At 32.6% G+C, this 19,686-nt stretch overlaps 1 protein-coding gene across 1 annotated transcript in view; it reads right to left on the reverse strand.

Moving 5' to 3' along the window:
* The window catches only part of LOC139490836 (uncharacterized), a 50,327-nt gene extending 36,274 nt beyond the window's left edge, over positions 1 to 14,053 (reverse strand). Inside the window, exons 1-2 of the mRNA XM_071277898.1 lie at positions 13,936 to 14,053; positions 9,046 to 9,114 (exon numbers count right to left, since the gene is read on the reverse strand). Coding sequence (XP_071133999.1) covers positions 9,046 to 9,049 — 4 coding nt within the window. The 5' untranslated portion in view covers positions 9,050 to 9,114; positions 13,936 to 14,053. The remainder of the gene's footprint in view (positions 1 to 9,045; positions 9,115 to 13,935) is intronic.
* Between the last annotated feature and the right edge of the window lie 5,633 nt (positions 14,054 to 19,686).

Consider the following 19,686-nt stretch of genomic DNA (forward strand, 5'->3'; position numbering starts at 1 on the left):
AGAAAAACTTGATTTTTGTATTTGAAATGTGGACAAAATACCAGTCAGAATAGATAACAAGAGCTACTTATTTTGACTCTTTAGGCTTCAGATATTTAGCGAAACATGAACTGTGATGACTGTTCGTGTTTTATGTGTTTTAAAATGTTAACTTTTAGCTGTATATAAACTTTTAAACATTTAAAAAAATATGACTTGTCGGTCCCAAGCCAGTATAAAAGAGGAAGGAAGTCATAAAAACAAATATTGCAAAAGCGCAAATGTCCTATGTAAAAAGCTCAAATGTACATTTTTAAAAAGCGCAAATGTCCTATGATTTGAAGCGCAAGTGTCCAAAATTAAAAGCGCAAACGTCCCGCGCCGGTTTTTTCATTGTCGTAAACTTATTTGTAAAGTTAGTTTCCTTAATTAGAATATTACCTAATATTATCACATGCATGCTGTACTCACGGCCGACACTCGGCTAACCGAGAGATTGGTCGGTTAATCTATATTGAGTATGTGGCTATATCGGCGGTTGGTCTGTTAATCGGGTTGGCTAAAGTCTGTTAATCAGGTGTTATCGAGAAAATCATTGAAAGTTCAGCATGTTTCATTGTATAACTTTCTAAATATATTTTCATCATAAAAAGTATTCATGTCTAACAAAACAATTCAATGTACTGAATTCAGTGGTGTAATTATTATTTGTCTAGCTTCGTTGCACGATCTATAAAATGAAAAGGCGGGTTACTCATCAATAAATTTATACACATTTTACACACATAAAATGTACACAAAATGACACATTGGTTAAATTAACTTGCATTCAATATTTTGAACATCGAAAAAAGAAAGGCATTATGTTTATTAACCATATTGATATCATTGTGTGAAAAATCTACACGAAAATCTGTATTTTGGTGACATAAATCAATCTTTATTTCAAACCTGGTCTGTTAATGGGTCGGATGTATAAAACCCGGTCTGTTAATTGGTCTGTTAAGAGTTATGAATGGCATTTTATTGCTATATGGGGTGTTATCGGATCAACTAAGTTGAGTAGGCTCAAGACGAGCGGCTACAATACACGAAAACAACACATGAGCAATGAAACATAACATATACGGAAACAACACATGAAATTGAAAATTGATAAAAATGGTTTCAAAAAGTGTAATATTAAAGTAATATTAATTTCATCCAAGAATGATCGCAAATATCATGTTGATTCTGTTTAATTGTCATGAATGACACAAATTTGTCATCTACATTGGTAACAGTATATAAATCAGAGAAAAACGTCGTAATGTAACTTAACATCAGTATAAGTAAAATATATTGGGATGACAAAATATGAAAAATAAAGAAAGAATAATGAGTAAGATAAATAAAATGTAGAAAAAAATGACATAACAATTTAAAGAATACAGAAATAAACAACACCCCCAATCCGGACCCTCATGGTATACACGAGAATCTGGAATAATATATAAGGACAATAGAGAGTGGTACATTGCTAAAAACAAAAGAAAAATAATACTTGTTTAAGAATACAACAGTCTCACATGAAACACCGATGGCTGTTGAAACAGTAACGGATTGTGATGTACTTATATTGGTGACAAATTCTAGAAGTTTACATGCGGACAACTATAGTGGCAGGTTAATGCCATTTTGCGTTTAAACGCTAAAGCGTTTTCGCCTTACATATTCTATTATATGGCGAAAACGCGAAATTGCGAAGTCGAAAACGCGAAACTGCGAAACCGATTTCTCGTGTTCGACTTTGCGGTTTCGCCTTTTCGCGATTTCGCGTTTTCGCCCTATATAATATGAAAGGCGAAATCGCGAAAACGCGAAATGGACTTCACCGACCACCATAGACAGCTGTAGTTCTCCTCTGCACTTATGTAGAAAGGAACTAAACGGAATAAAATGAATTGAAACTTTAAATAACCAAATGTAGCTGCATTCGCTCCTTTCCGTTTACTTCTTTAGAGTGATTTAATTTGTAAACAACATATGATTAAGTAATAGAAGAAAAGAACCAATTGGATGATGCTGACGAATTAGGGTTTAACGTCCAGTGACAAATATCATGTTCATATGTGAACGAGAACACGTTATGTGTACACTGTGTTGTATTAGAAAGACACTTTCAGTCGGAATTGAGAACGTGCTACTTCGAACAGACACAAAAATTAAGGCTGATTGAAAACGTCAATAACAAATTCATGTATATTCCAGAGGCCAATCCATATCACGCTATATTGAAGTGACACGCACTTCAATAAAATGCAAAGAAAGTCAAAATAAAAATGCTCTTTCTAGGATACTGTGGCACCGTATTGTCATTTTTGTTTACTCAGGAACATCTCATTCTTAAATTTTTCAAGGGGAAAATATAAAGGTAGCAAAATTATTGTCGTGGCTAAATAACTCTTAACTGACACAATTTCAATTGTCCAACCCATTAACAGACTTTATTCCCAAAATTTTCACTAAAACGTGGTATTACTCACGTTATTTTACAATTATGAAATATTTACTAATGTCAATTTATTTTTTAGAACCACAGTACTATTTTTTGTCCTTTAAATGATATCTAAATTTGTTTGTTTCGCCTTTTATTAAACAAATTGCTACGCGTAAAGGCATAAATACTACATACTTGCGCGACGCCTTTTAGTTTTACTGAAAACTGCGCAGACTAAGAAATGTTTTTACAAGTGCAAAATGTTCTATGATAGATATCATTTTGTCAGACACTTTTTTTTTTTTTATTTGGTTCTTATAACATGCCAAAAATCTGTATATTTAATAGAGTTTAACATTAAATTAAGCGTTTTACTCTTAACAGACGTATAACCAACCCGATTAACAGACCAATCGCCCATATAGCCGCATACTCAATATAGATTAACCGACCAATCTCTCGGTTAGCCGAGTGTCGGCCGTGGTACTAGTATATATAATGCATAAAGCGTCATTACCTAGCAGTAGATTTAGCTGTCTGTTCTGAGTTTCTGATCTCATCTGTCTTTTTCGTCTTTCCGATCATTTAATCAGAATGGAAATAATCATCTAACGGTAAGAAACCTTGAATAACCACGCATTAAGCAAACTTCGAAATTCATTACCAGTATCTCTTTTCGTTTTATTTGGTTGACCATGAGGGAATGTTTTGGCTATCAACAAAAATTTGAAGTCTTTCCAACAGGTATTCAAACCATTTTTAATATTATAAGATATCTGCTTTTAATGTGTCATTGGTTATACTAGGATTGATTTATAAAACAGGTCGATATCCAGTTAAAATTAAGCAAATGAAATCTTTAAATCAGAGGGTAAAAAAGGCAAAGCTGGTATATTCAAATTGTAAACATCTGTTTCTATGGGTTTATAAGTTAAATTTAGGCGTATAATTTAGGATTTATGCATCTTATACACGTGTTTTTACTTAAATCATAGTATGACGCTTCGGAATATTTGTACACTTTTTAAAGAAAGACTTTCCACAAAAAATAGTCGAACGAGGTACTTTCAAATACACTTAGAACTTCTCTGTGCATACGCATATAATCCGCACTGTTTAATATTGTTGACTATAAAAACTTTAAACCAATACACAAACACAACCAGATTTTCTCTATATAAGATGGTTTTAGGATAGTACACAATTCATCACAATATGTTATATTTTAGATAGGACGACTTTGATTGTTAATTTTCTTATTCCCCTGACTTTATTATATTCATAAAAAGTACCAACCCTGCCCAGTTGCTTTCAACGGAGATGGGAGTAGATCGTTTGAAATTTTGAAAGATTGTATAGTTTGGTGATTGACTGCAGAGAACAATGAATGGCAAAATTTCAGACGTCAATTCGTTTTTCCATATTTTTTTACAGTCAAATATACAAAAGAAAGTTTTCCGTTTGATGAAGACCAGAAACAGCAACAGAACAAAAAATATAATATCCATGGGTAAGTATAGAAGTTAGAAATAATAAACTTAGTTTATATTGTTAAAGAAATTCTAAAATAATTTCGAAATTATAACTGTTAGTGTATTTATTAATATATTTTCATATAGTCTAGAGCTATGGACATAGTTCAGTCGGTGTTGTATCGGAATCTCAATAGCACAAGTTCGAATCCCGGCGAGGGAAAAACAAAAATTGGCGACAGCTAATTTGCAGATTTAACATCGTTGTGCTGATATTAAGGGTAATTACGAGTGTAATGTGTGTTTTCCGCCGTGTATCACCTTTACTGGTGATCATATTCAATGATCTGTCGTAGATTTGTCACTTATTTAGACGTACCTAAATGTATTATATAATTATTCCTGTGACTGCATCTTTGTTCCTAATATATCATGTACTGTGATACAACTCTACATTCTACTGACGAGGAAAGATAACCCTATTGGCCACCGAAAGCGGATTTTTTAGTTCCGTCTAGTTGGCTAAGTGGTCTAGAGCGCAAACACATTGCATGATGTTTGGTCTCGATATGATAATAGCATAAGTTCGAATTCCGGCGAGGAAAGAACAAAAGCTTGCCTCCGCAAATTTAAGGATTTAGCATTGTTGTGCTGATATCTAGAGTTATATACTCTTTCCGCTAATCTGTGAAAAGACCTACTGTATTTGTTCTGATTAATTTTTTTCATCCGCCTAATTTCAAAAGATATTTTGTGATTTCGCAAGATTTTGCTTATATTTTTTGGCATATGATATCGAACAGTTATTGTGCTTTTGAGTCTGACGCTGTTTAGTCGTAGACTTTTTATAGTAAGAGTTATCATCATAAACACTGTTTTCTTCATTATGAGATCTCCTCCGTAATCGTAAAAGAAAGCGACAAATTTATTTCACCAAATTGTTTGCTATATCCTTTCGATTGTTTGTCCAATTTTGATGAAAGCGATACGAATACTTCATATGAGGGATTTGTGTTCCCTAATGCATTTGATTTTGTAAGTTATAGAATGTTGATAATGAATGACTTATGAAGATATTTATGGTATAAAACTTAAACTAAATATGATATCAGAACTAACAAAATTGTGATTACACGGCCGACACTCGGCTAACCGAGAGTTTGGTCGGTTAATCTATATTGAGTATGCGGCTATATCGGCGGTTGGTCTGTTAATCGGGTTGGCTAAAGTCTGTTAATCAGGTGTTATCGAGAAAATCATTGCAAGGTCAGTATGTTTCATTGTATAACTTTTTAATTATATTTATATCATAAAAACTATTCATGTCTGACAAAACGCTTTGGAGTACTGAATCCAGTGGTGTAATTATTTTTTTTCTAGCTTCAATAAACGATCTATAAAATGAAAAGGCGAGTTACTCATCAGTAAATTTATACACATTTTACACACATAAAATGTACACAAAAATGACAAGTTGGTTGAGTTTACTTGCATGCAATATTTTGAACATCGAAAAAAGACAGGCATTATGTTTGTTTACCATATTAACATCAATATGTGAAAAATCTACACGAAAAACTATATTTTGGTGACATAAATCAATTTTTGATAAAAATGTGGTCTGTGAATGGGTCGGATGTATAAAACTCGGTCTGTTAATTGGTCTGTTAAGAGTTATGAATGACATTACAAGCATAATTTAATTGCTATATGAGGTGTTATCTGAATAAAAGGATGGACTCAAGATTAGTGGCTAGAATATATGGAAACAACACATGAACAATGAAACATAAGTTTAGACAATGGAATCTGAAATTGATAGAAATGGTTTTAAAAAGTGTAATATCAAAGTAATATTAATTTCAAAAGACAATACATACCGGAAATAAACTCCTCATAGATACCAGGATTGAAATTTTATAGTTACGCCTTATATTTACGCCAGACACGCGTTTTGTCTACGAAAAACTCATCAGTGACGAAAAAAATGTTTAAAAGGCCAAATAAAATACGAAGTTGAAAAGCATTGAGGAAACACAACTAATACCGGCGTCACACATCAGCGTATAGCACTGGCGTGTTCAAAATCATTTACGCTGCCAATACGCTAGTAATTTTGGATGCATTTAACCTGTCAATCATATTTGTAACGTGTGCAAAACGAGCTTAAAGCGTGTATTGGGCGTACTAGAAACGTATGTTGGCGTATGTTGTATGTTTTTTATGCTGCATACAAATTTCCTGGGATTGTAGCGTTCATCAAGCGTATTTACTTTCCTTCAGTGGCTAGAGGAATAGGGGGAGGGTTGATATCTCATAAACATGTTTATCCCCGCCGCAATTTTGCGCCTGTCCCAAGTCAGGAGCCTCTGGCCTTTGTTAGTCTTGTGTGATCTAGTATACATATTTTTTAAGGGGCCAGCAGAAGGACGCCTACGGGTGCGGGAGTTTTTCTCTACATTGAAGACCCATTGGTGGCCTTGGCCTGCTCTATGGTCGGGTTGTTGTCGCTTTGACACATTCCCCATTTCCTTTCTCAATTTTACCTTTGTATTTCGACGTACTACAAACTTATGCAACGCGCTTTGAACGATTGCTAAGTGTTCCTAAGGCATGCAACTAACGTATACCGACTTTGTCAATTTTCTCTGTATGTTTGGTGCACGCCGGTCTATACTCCAATGTGTGACGCCGGCATAAGGTAATCTATTCCTGATGTAGAAAAGCCTTAGTATTTCAAAGAAAACGCATGGAATTTAACCAGCTGCATTGCAACACATGACAGATTCATATAGATGTTACAGACTTTGAACAGACAAAAAAAATAAGGCTGATTGATAACTTGGCGTAAATAATAAATTCGTGTGAATTCGAGCGGCCAATCAGTCCATATAACGCTATATTGAAGTGACACACCCTTCAATGAAATGCAAAGAAATAAAATTAAAATAAAAGTTTTCTTTCTATAAGGATACTGTTGCACCGTATTGTAATTTTTTCGTCACAAGTACATCTCATTTTTTTCAATGTGAAAATATAAACTAAAGGTAGTAAGACTATTGTCGTGGCTAAATAACTCTTAACTGACACGATTTAAATTGTCCAACCCATTAACAGACTTTATTCCCCTAATATTCATTAAATTGTGGTATTACTCAACTTATATAACAATTATGAAATATTTATCAATGACAATTATTTTTTTAGAACCAAAGTACTATTTTGTGTCCTTTAAATCATATATAAAAATGTTTTTTTAGCCTTTTATCCAAAATATTGCTATGCGTACAAGCATAAAAACCACATACTTGCGAGACGCCTTTTCGTTTTACTTAAAACTGCGCAGGCTATGCATCTTTTTTACTGGTGGAAAATGTTCTATGATAGGTATCATTTTGTCAGACACTTTTCTTTTTTTTATGTGGTTCTCATAATATGGCAAAAATCTGTATATTTAACAGAGTTTAACATTAAATTGTGAGTTTTACTCTTAACAGACGTTATAACCAACCCGATTAACAGACCAACCGCCGATATAGCCGCATACTCAATATAGATTAACCGACCAAACTCACGGTTAGCCGAGTGTCGGCCGTGGATTAGTTACCGAATCATATCAACAATAAAATCTAAGTTATAAGAGTAGTGGAGGTGCCTCTCTGTGTCCAAATCTTGGTGTATGTTATCAGTTCTAATAAAAATTACCATCATATTAATTTTGTATTGATTTAGATAAAAGTTTTTTTTCGCATTTTAATTTCAAAATTAATTCTTTTTGCTGTTGTCTAAAATCAATTTAAACACCGCAGATAAACTCACCATAGATACCAAGCTTAAACTTTTGTAAGTCCGACGTGCGTTTCGCCTTAAAGTCATAAGAAACCTCAAATTAAAAAAAAATAATGCATATGTTTTTTTATAACTCAATGGACAGTTTTCTTAATAAAACTTATGTACATATACTTTTTTCTGAAGAAAATTCTTTAATTTGTTCATATTAAGAAGAAGTTTACTTTATTTTAATTGCTTCCTTCCAGGAAGCAATACCCCGACATATTTTCCAAATGCAAAGTGACCTCCGTGTGACCCATCTCGTAAAAATCCGGTGATAGCAATACGCATGGATGTCCTTAAAATAAATTATTATCTGATTGTACATGTTAAACACTTGCTCAATATCCATGCTTTTTTGTTGATTGTTGACAAACAGGTGAAAATCGTTAATATTCGGCTTCAAAACACGAACTTTAATTACCTGCCATATTTTTACAACATCACTGACCGATTGAAAAAAAATTGACGATTATACGAAATTTATGCGAAAAATATGATGAAATCGTGCACAGAAGACTAAGTTTGTAGGCATTGGTTCAAGAACTGGAATAACATTATTTTTCACCGGTCACTCGTTTATTATGGCTTTAAGAAAAAACATCATTGACGCTCGATAAAAACAAAATCATATAAAGTACGCAGTCTAAGAACTATTACGACCTATTTTGTTTTTTAAAGAATTTGCCAAACACCTGAAAAAAGATAATTCGTTTCTGGGGAAGAAAAGAAAAAAAAATATATATCGAAAATTCAAAGTTTTGTAAAAGTTTATAATTAAGACCATACAAATTATAATTCATAACAGCACAGATACAATGAGTCAAATGAAATGTTTCCCCTTTATTCTTTGATTTTTCGTTATTGAATTAGTTTTTGTCTTTCATTTAGATAAATTTATCATAGTTACCTTAGATTAAAATGTTGTACGTCAAACACGCGTTTGGACTAAAAAGGAGCCACCATTGACACTCAAACAGAAAAAAGTAAAAATAAAAACAAACAAAAACAAATAAGGTACAATGCAATGGGCAATCAATCCCAAGATAAATAAGCAATAACAATTATCACTATTTTATAGTTTAAATGAGTATAACCTTTAATATATGACGTTACAGTTGAGTTTTCATTTTAAAACGTAATAAGTCGAACAAAACGACAAATATATTATAAGAAAGACGCCATAATCAAGTTATTCTAAACATTCCTATAAACTATAAAAACTAACCATCCATACTATCCGCATAGGTTCTATAATTCATTTAATTCTTTTTCTATACTTACCCATGAAAACGATTTTGTCTTCGTCCTGTGACTAGTCTTTAGCAAAAGAAATATCTCTTGTAAATATGACTGTAAATACATAAAACAACGAGTTAATAAATTAAGTTTTTTGCTTTTCGATGACTGCTATTGTCAATTACCTCACTTAAAATAAAATTGAGAAAGACAATGGGGAATTTGTTAATGAGAAAACAACCCGATGAAAGTAGACAGTAGCCAAAAGTCCACCTATGGATCTTCATTACAGCTATAAAATACAGCAACCAGAGGTGGGCTTTAACTGGCCCCCAAACAAATATCTGTAAAAGTTATACACTAAACTCCGAAACATATACGTGAAATAGAATTTAAAAAAAAACATACACGATTAACAAAGGCTAGAGGCTCTTGAATTAGGACAAGCGCAACAATTCGACGGGTATAAAACAGGTCTGTTTTATATACCCGTATCTTACTAACAATTTGTTTTAGAATAAATATTGTTATTCTGATGCAAAGACCCTATGAGTGAATCAATATTAATACCAAAATATTCCATCTTGTGTGATCTGACAACAGTATCGCAACTATATTCCTTCTGATAAGGTTTAAAGGTTTAGTTAGCTTTAGAGAGTTATGCCGACATTTTTGTGTATTGTAAAGAATATTACCATAGAAGATAGGTTGTGAAATGCCTGAACAGTAGGCATTAAGCTTTCCGTTACAGATATAGGTGGCACGGAAGTATTTGCATTCCAGACTTTAGGTTGCTCTTAGGTTAATGTATCTAAACAGTGTGATTGGACAAAAAATACAGTATCAACTGAACATACTTTTCCAAACTGAGGGATGAATCAGGTGTAGAAAAATATGAAATAATTTTACATACAGATGAAAATGAATTTTTGAGAATTTTTTTTATTTTTGTATTCACTGCACCATGAAAGACCTAAACGTACTAGTGGCCTTAGGTTTTTCAAAAAAAGTAAATGGTCATGATACATATTCAAATTCATTTCTAAATAGTAAAGTGAAAGTACTTCAGTTAACTGTGAATGTAGAATTTTTTGCAGTGTTAGAAAGTGGTGAAAATTCTAAAAAGGCTATCATTATCCCAGGCCAGGAAATACTACCGTGCCACCTATAGATATCAAGATCCAGAAAAGGACAGTGTTTATTGTCAATATCACTTTTTTTCAAAGTCAGCTTAGCAGGATATATATTGAAATCGTCTTTATTGAGAGCCAACATATCAATTGAAAATCTTAAAGTGTTTTTAAATTGTTTTCTTGGTTCGATGGGTCCTTTCTGATTTTAATCATAAATTGTAACTCATATTAATACAAAACCAAGTCTGCAATAAGCAGTGCACAGTTATTTTCCATTGGAATAAAGATATATTGACGACATACGGAATCTCTACAGCAAACAGAAATGTATCTGGTCAATGTTCAAGAGCAGTAATGGTATTAAAGCAGATCCAATATACAAAGAGTTTTACTAAAAATCTGGACTTAAAATAAGGCTTAAAGGTACAGTTTTTAATTTGTTAGCGGGTATGACGTAAAACAGCGAGTAAAAGAATTCAACTTTATTTACAATGCTGTTGATTAAAAATTAATCTATTCCAGGACCTTTCGTTTTCCAAATAATTAATATTACCAATAATTGATAAGTTCCAGGTCGACGGGTTCAAACAAAAAGATTTAGAAACCAGAGAAAACTGTGTATCTTATAATCGACATGACCTTATCAGATGACAATACCAATACTAAAAAAAGGCTTACGCACAGTTATATAATTTAATTCAGTCTCGGACCCGCGATATCACGGGTGTGTTCTAGTAAGGTAAAAAATTGAAAACTTTGAAAAGGTTCAAAATCAATAATATAAGCATATAATTTATCAAGTACTTCCAACCAATTTTTGACACTCCAAAAGTAATTAATTTCTCTATTTTAAATGGCCGTATTTGAACAATTTCTTACCAGGCCATTGATTGTACCAAGTGTATTATAAAGTAGAATAAACAGTTGAGTAGTGGATCAATGGCTTGAAGACGAAATAAATCTATATTCACTCTTTTAATTTTACAAACGATCGCCTCCCAAAAATCTACTTTAATAGCTAAAACTTAACTTAACTTTGTTGAAACTTTTTATGATTTTTAGAATATAGAAAAATGATTTGAAGTTTTGAGTGAATCCACACTCAGAGTCGGCAAGTCTAATATAAAACACCATGCACTAATCGTCTACCATCTTTAAAACTATAAATATAGAGACAATATGGTTGTATATGAGGTTTAATTTGCTTATAATTTGAATAAATGTATCAACACTCTATAATGAACAGTGCCAGGCGGTTTTGTAAGACCAATGTAGGAATGTCTTCAACAATTTTAAGCTTTGTATACGGATATGAGTATATTTAGAATCAATTTTTTCAGTTATATTACAGGAAATAAAAAAAATCAATGCATTTTTTCGGACGCATGAAAACTAACTATGTTTTCCTAATTTTTTTATTCTATTTCCAGTTGAAGATAAAAATATCACAGTTGTGGGGGACTATAATGAGTCATAGCAACAATTCTGTCTGTTCTTGATATGGCATTGAATAATACTTAGTATGGAATTGTTACCAAATTATACGAGGGACAAATATAAAAGAATGAGAACTGAGTTCAAACTTGTTTGCAACTGGATACTTCCCAGCTGGGTTTTTTTTATTTCACATTTATTGGTATTGTGTATACGACCTGTCTAATCAGTCGAATATGGTTTTCTTTTTTCAAAGAGAATATTTTCATTATCTTCAAATAAGTGTGTATTGTTGTTTATAATATTTTTGTAATCTCCACATTTTGCTGGTTTATACTGGAAATATACAAGGATTTATAACGTTTCATGGTATCACCTGTGCAGTAGTCAGAACTATGGTCCCTCCATAAAATACGGATAATTTGTTATTGACATTGGCTGTAAATATTTTAAAATTAAGGATAATATCACTCTCGTACAAATCTCTGATACCTGTCACAGCTTTTGGTATACGTTTTTGGGGGTATCTTTTAAACACGCTTGGGATTCTCAAATATTTTGGAGTTAACCATCAATGGACAGTCATTTATGGGCAAAATGCGCATCCAATGCAGTTAAAATATTCCCGTTAATGTCATTTCAATGTCCTGATGGATAATGTTTTTTTCTATTGTTATGACTCAGCTAACTTTAATATCCATTTGACTTGACTCAGTACTTAAACATCCCGTCATTGTGTAATTGTGTAATGGTAATTTGTTTGTAAGTTTGTCTTTCGATTTTGCTAATGTGCTTTGTCTATAAGCCTTTTTTGTTTTCTTTGTTGACACTGTTGGTTTTTTTTTATTGTGGCTAAGATTATAACACAATGTTAACAGCTGTACCCCAGTTTTTGGCTTTCTCACTCGTTATGTCTGTATGTTTTGTTCACATTTCGTTGTCAATATAATGGAATCTTATGCAAATGTCCTCCAAGTGAGAGTTTTCGCTAGCTATAAATCAGGTTTTACCCACCATTTTCTTCATAAGAAAACGCCTGTGCCAAGTCACGAATACGACAGTTGTTATCCACTCGTTTGATCGTTTTAATTTTGCAATTTTTTTAGGGACTCTCCATTTAGAATTTTCCTCAGAGTTCGGTAATTTTTGTTATTTGACCTTTTTACTTATATTGAATATTGTATGGTATAAATGTTCGGTTTAAAAAGGAATGATTTATGTTTTAAAAAAATAATACGTACACATCATAATAAGGGAACAGTCATTATTTATTAGCTGAGGGGGTCGGTGCATTTTAGGGGGGGGGTCATTGCCAAAAATATCATACCACTGGGGGGGGGGGGTTACCATCAAAAAATATTTTAATTAGGGGGGGTCACACAATAAAGGTTTTTATGTCTGTCTTTTTTGTTTACAAAATTGAAGTAAGTGTGCTATCTGTGAAATAATGTCTGTTTATTAAATCTTTGATAGTGTAAACTGCAAAGCACCATGCAGCAGGATATGCCTAATTTCTCAAGGGCAGTGAATCTGATCACTCCTTATCACAGTTGTGTAAATTTACAATCAATAGATTAACAACTCTATAAAACGTTTCTCCCTAGTTTTGACCACAGGAAACAGTGAGTTGGAAAGGTTTCTGGACATGCATAATTAACTTTCTATAGTTATGATAGTGTTTAATTCATTTTGATGTGATTCTTGAGATGAAATGGGTGTGTATATATAATTATTCATACATAACTAGATATTTTAAAGTTCAAAGGTTAAAAAAAAAAATACAAGGGCCTGTGATAGGGATTGAAATAACAGTCAGTATTGAAAGTTTATCTACCAGAATACTGATAAAATTTGTAGAATTATAGGTTGCAGTAAAATAAATTAATAAATTGGAACATACAATTTTCTGTATATTTTTTTCTATTTTTACATGTACGTGTCAGATATTCCTTTTTGAAAAAAAAACAAGAAGAAAAGCTGTTTGTTATACTCAGAGCTTCTCAAAGCCGGTTACTATGTAGCTGGTCATCATCTCCTCAACACAACTGGGAATTCTTTTTTTTTTGGAGGGGGGGGGGGGGGTCAAACTTTTGAAATTATGTTCTTAGGGAGGGTCATTATGTGGTTTTATAAAATAATAGGGGGGTTCCCAACATAAAATTTTATATCAAAAATTTGAACCGACCCCCTCAGCTGATAAATAATGACCATTCCCTAAAATAATAAAATGCAAACTTTATGGAGCAATCACCTAATATCAGGACATGTCCAAACTGGCATTTACTGGTGATTATTGATAACACTTCGTTTAAAAACAAAGAAAGTATTGATTGTATATCTAATATATGAAAATGTTGCCAGTTCTTACTTTTTCCGGCGATGAGACTCCGGCGATGACAATTCCACCAAGTAGTATTTGTTGTATAGTATAGTCTCCTTGCCTACTAAATCATTAATTATAAATATAAATATTACTGCAACTTTTTCCACACATTACCTGACCTGATGTTTAAACAGAAAATTGAAACAGATCGACATGCATCAATGATAGTTCAATTTATTCACATTCTATCGTAGCAGACGTTTTTCATCTATGAATAGTCGATTAGTTTAAATCATGCAAATACATTACGGTATTGAATTATTATCCATTGACAAATATATCATTCAGCTTTAAAGTTTCCTTCGAACAGACTATATATATCGTTAGGTAGATTTTCTATGCACTTTATATATATATGTTTACTTAATAGTTATCCCATAAGGACGCGGTGTGTCAGTGTAAGATCATCCCGATGGCCGGAGGCCAGAGGGTGATCTTACACTGACACTCCAAGTCCGAATGGGATAACTATTTTACATCCCCGCTGTTTTAGAATAGACTAAAAACCATTTACAATTCATAAAATCTAGTTTAGAACGCCACACAACCATTATAATATACTTTTTATATTACTATATGATGTATACCCTTTATGACCCCCTAACACGATGAGTAGATATCAAATAATGTCAACTCGCCCCACTGGCCAATCGGCCCACACTATATCGCCACTTTATGAAAAAATCGCCCCACTCTTGTAACCGACTCGCCCAACTTTATAAAAAGTGTAAAATCAAATTGAACAATCAGTCTGACAGCTCATTTATTTAACGAAAAGGGTTTAAACCCCACTGAGTAAAGGTCTGCCAACTCGCCCCAGTTATAAAAAAATATCTTGCTTCCTTTAAGTATGTTAAATTTCTAATAGTTCGTATCCAGTCGTTCTGGTGAAGTGGTATGTGTCGTGGCTTGATATGCTAAAGGTCTTGAGTTCGAATCCCAGCATATACACTGGATTTTTTCTACGTGAATTTTGATAGATAGTCCTCTCCGTTTAATTAATAATAAGTTTTATACTGGATTTGTCATTCCCGCCAAAATGTTACAGAACAAAGGAAAGCATGCATAACAAAGAAACTTAAACTGGGGTGATCTGGTAGGGGTGATCCGGCTCAGATCACCCCTGTTAGAACAAAGGATCTGGGATGTAAATATATTTAAACCATTGTGGTGATGTCAGCCTATTCATTTACCGTCGATTCTTTTTCTAGAATCAACGCTTCGTAAATCCGTCGCTGAAATGGACTCACCAGATTATATTCTATTGTTTCCTTTGTGTGTCTAAGGTTGAATTGACTAATTTACTGATTTCTGTTCACTAATGGAATTATTTTAAAAACTTACCTTTAATTTTTGTAATTTCTATATGCCTTCACTGGGAATCGATCCCGTCCATGAATTCTGTTAAATGTTACTGACTTTAACATATCGATGAAACCTCTGGGCTACCAATTGGTTACGATTTAAATGTTTATTTTATATATATATAAATGAATATATGATATACATCGGTTCAACATACCCACAGGGATTGTACCTTTATATATTAATAATAGTCAAACGTACTATATGAGTTGGTAGCCACGAGGTTTTATGGTTAAGATTAATGAGTTTAAGTTTAGGTCTTGTCTGTTTAGATTCGAATCCCAGATTTCTCTTTTTTAATTGTCCATAATCTCTGGTTTTCCAGTTTTTGTTCTTGTTTTGTATGTTATTGTGAATATTTTGTGTAATAAAAGCGAGTTTGGTCGTTTATAATCGGATTAATGTGGGCTATTCCACGTCCACTTGTATTTCTGTCCATCTGATGAGTTAAGCCTTTTTCAACTGATTTTTATAGTTCGTTCTTATGTTGTACTGTTATACCACTGTCCCATGCTAGGGGGTTGGGATCCCGCTAACATTTTTAACCCCGTCACATTCTGTATGTATGTGCCTGTCCCAAGTCTGGAGCCTAGCTGTAATTCAGTGGGTTTTTTTTGTTAAATTTTTACATAAATAAGCCGTTAGTTTTCTCGTTTGAATTGTTTTACATTGTCATTTCTGAGCCTTTTATAGCTGACTATGCGGTATGGGCTTTGCTCATTGTTACGGTGACCTATATTTGTTCATTTCTGTGTTATTTTGGTTTCATGTGAAGAGTTGTCTCATTGACAATCATACCACATCTTCTTTTTTTATATTCGACATGTTTGAAAATAAAAATGATTACATTCTTTTTGTCCATTATTATTTTATAAATTAATATAATATGATTTCATCTGTTTTACTACATAATTTTTACAAATGTTAATTCGCAAATTCCTATGCTAGAAAATCGTTATGTGCCTAGAATTAGGCTTCGTGTTAAAAATTTCGGAAACACATTTATTATATGCACTATATGTATCTTCTTTGTCGGATTGTTGTCCATTTGACACATTCTCTATTTCCATTTTCAATTTCAATAGAAATGAGTCCGAATAGAACTTATTTTGTATAAACAGATAATATTCAGATGCCTGATAATATGAAGATCTTAAAGGGCAGACGTGTTGTGTAATAATGTATTTTTATTTTTAAACATTTATTTGTGATATTTAATTTATTGTAATGGATCGTTTGACACGATAACATGGTTATTTAAACTCACTTACAATATCTTCTAATTAAGAATAGGCGTTAATTTTGACAGGACATTTAACACAATAGTTTAAGTGATAGATACAATGGATAAGCGTTGATTCATGAAAAACAAACCATTCGCCCTCCGGGCTCATGGTTTCTTTTTCAAGAATCAACGCTTATCCATTGTATCTATATCACATAAGTGCGTCTAAACCAGTGATAACCCTACAACAGATTTATCCATCGGATCACCAGCAGTGATGGTGATACATGGCTGTGTATATTCTGTATATACATATCGTCTAAACATCAACCTAACAATGATAAATCTGTAAATTTGCTTTCGCAATTTTTTGTTCTTCCCTCGCCGGGATTCGAACCCATGCTACTGAGATATCGTGAAACCAAATTTTGCCATTTATGGGCAACAAAGTATACGAAACTGCTTGGCGGCATATATTATACACTGAATGGCGCTGGTCAATGACACTCTCATGTAGGTTTTACACACAACCCTGCAGATTTTATGAGCAACTTTTCAGTGGATAAAATATACAGCTGAATATTGTCTTATCAGGGGCTAAATAAATTTGCATAACTTCTTTAAATTGCATTATAATATGTATTTATATTCTTAAAAGAAGGAAATCGATTTATAAAAAAAAATATCATTGTAGTTTCTCAGAAATGTTCCAATCTTTCCAGAAAAGGATTTCTTGGATATATTAAATGTGAATTTTTATTTTTGAGAAATTTATCCCGTCAAATTTTTTATAAAATGAAAACATTAAAAACAAGAATATGTCCATAGTACACGGCTGCGCCAATCGCACTTTTATTTTCTGTATTCACTGGACCGTGAAAATGAGATCAAAACTCTAATTTGGCTTTAAAATTAGAAAGATTATATCATAACAAACATTTGTACGAAGTTTCTAGTCGATAGGACTTCAACTTTATCAAAAACTACCTTGACAGAAAACTTTTACCTGAAGTGGGACAGACGGACAGTCGAACGAACGAAAGGACGAACAGGCGATCAAACAGACGAACAGGCGAACGGACGCACATACCAGAAAACATAATGCCCATAAAAGAGGGACGAAAGATACCAGAGGGACAGTCAAACTCATAAATTGGGCATCAAAACAGACAGTTCTGTGAAAGGCTAAGAAAATGAGTTGACACTTAAATAAATTAGAGAAGTAATCGTTCCGTATAGGTCTTGTGAATTAATATTAAAACATAATTTACAAATATTTTTGTATTTTCGAAGTAAAACGCTAAGAAAAAAGAAAAAAATAGTTCAATGAATATTATATTGAAAGGAAATCGGAAGACTTACCTTAAAATTGAGAATGGGAATGGGGAAAGTGTCAAAGAGGCAACAATCAGACCATAGACCAGACAACAGCAGAAGGTCACCAACAGGTCTTCAAACTACCTTCTTTGTATTGGATACCTAAGCTTCACAAAATTCCGAACAAGCTACTATACATTGCCGGCTAATCTACAGTTTTCACCTAAAAAATTAACCCGAGTACGGACAAAAATGTGCATCTGGAAAAGTTTTAAGGCACAGCATGCCCTAGATAATTTAAAATACATTTCAAATGCATTGTTTGATTTAGAAAATTAAAAACTTAGCTGGATTTTGCAGTGAACTTTTTTTGTATCTGCAGAAGATAAAAACAGTTGAGTTTTGCTTGATATGGTCCACAGTTTAAATCACCAATTATTGTCAGGCATCTATTGTCCATCTATTGCCCATGCCAATCAATACAGTTCAATTCAAATATTACCTGTGGGGAAGTTCTAAAACCACATCCAAACTTAGTTTATTTTGGCACCTTCTGCAAGAATGAAAAAAAAAATGCACAGCAAAATCCTGTTAAGTTTTAATTTTTCTAAAATATAAAACATATCTAAAATTTATTTATCTAGGGTATGCTATGCCTTAAAACTTTTGCAGATGCTCAGGTTTTTCTGTACTAGGAGTATATTCGGAGGTGGCAAATCAGCAATTTAAGCCAAAGGGTCCACATGAACCTTAATAATGTGGTAAAGAGTTCCTGTATTTTTATTGGTTATTATTACTTTTACTGTTTAGTCTATTTTCAGGTATCCATTTGACATGGCTCGTTACTAAAAAATCCTGTCATTGTATTATTGTGCTATGGTAAGGTTTTGCAGTCTTTCATTTATGTAATGTGCTTTGTCTTTATGTCTTTTTGTTTTTCTTTGTTGACATATTTGTTTTTATAGTGATTAATATTAGAACACAATGTTCACTGCTGTGCCAATATTTTTGACTTTTTTACCAATTATGTATTATGTCGTTTGATTTATTCACACATCATTGTCAATATAATGGAATGTGATGCAACTGTCATATAAGTGAATTGTTTAGCTAGCTATAAAACCTTCATTTTCTGTATAAGAAAAAGCCTATAACAAGGCAGGAATTTGACAGTTGTTATCCATTGGTTTAATGTGTTTAAGCTTTTGATTTTGTCTTTTGATTAGGGAATTTCCGTTTTGAATTTTCCTTCGAGTTCCATATGTTTGTTATTTTACTTTTTGGTAATCTGTTTGAGTAATTGCTATAATACAAACAGTAAAAGAAAACAAGAGGAGAAAACTGAATGAAATGTTTAATGTTCTCTGTTTATTATCATGATATATTGTACAGAATTCAATGAGATTATTGCAAAAATACAAAGAAACAATTGACAATATTAATCAACAAGGTCATAACAAGCAATAAATAAATGTAGACATATTGGAATATTTATTGTAGGGAAAAGGGTGGGGATATTAAATAAAAATAAAATGAAATGCATAAAATAACTGTAAATTCGGAAAGTTATTACAATTCAAGAAACTCCTGCATACAAATAATGCTTTCAAAATTTGAAATGCAATTCTTTATTTTTGCGAAACCCATCCAGTTGCATCATTGCAAAAAAATCTTAATTTACAGTACATGCTAGAGTCATGGAAAACCAAATATTCTGGAAAGGGTTTTGGATATGAGTTGGTTCAATCAAATTAATTCCTGGTAGACATGTTATTGCTCTGCGTAACATAGGTCTTGTGAAATAATATAAAACCAGAATTTGCATATAA

This window comes from Mytilus edulis, chromosome 10 (assembly GCF_963676685.1).
Source record: "Mytilus edulis chromosome 10, xbMytEdul2.2, whole genome shotgun sequence".
Lineage (NCBI taxonomy): Eukaryota > Metazoa > Mollusca > Bivalvia > Mytilida > Mytilidae > Mytilus > Mytilus edulis.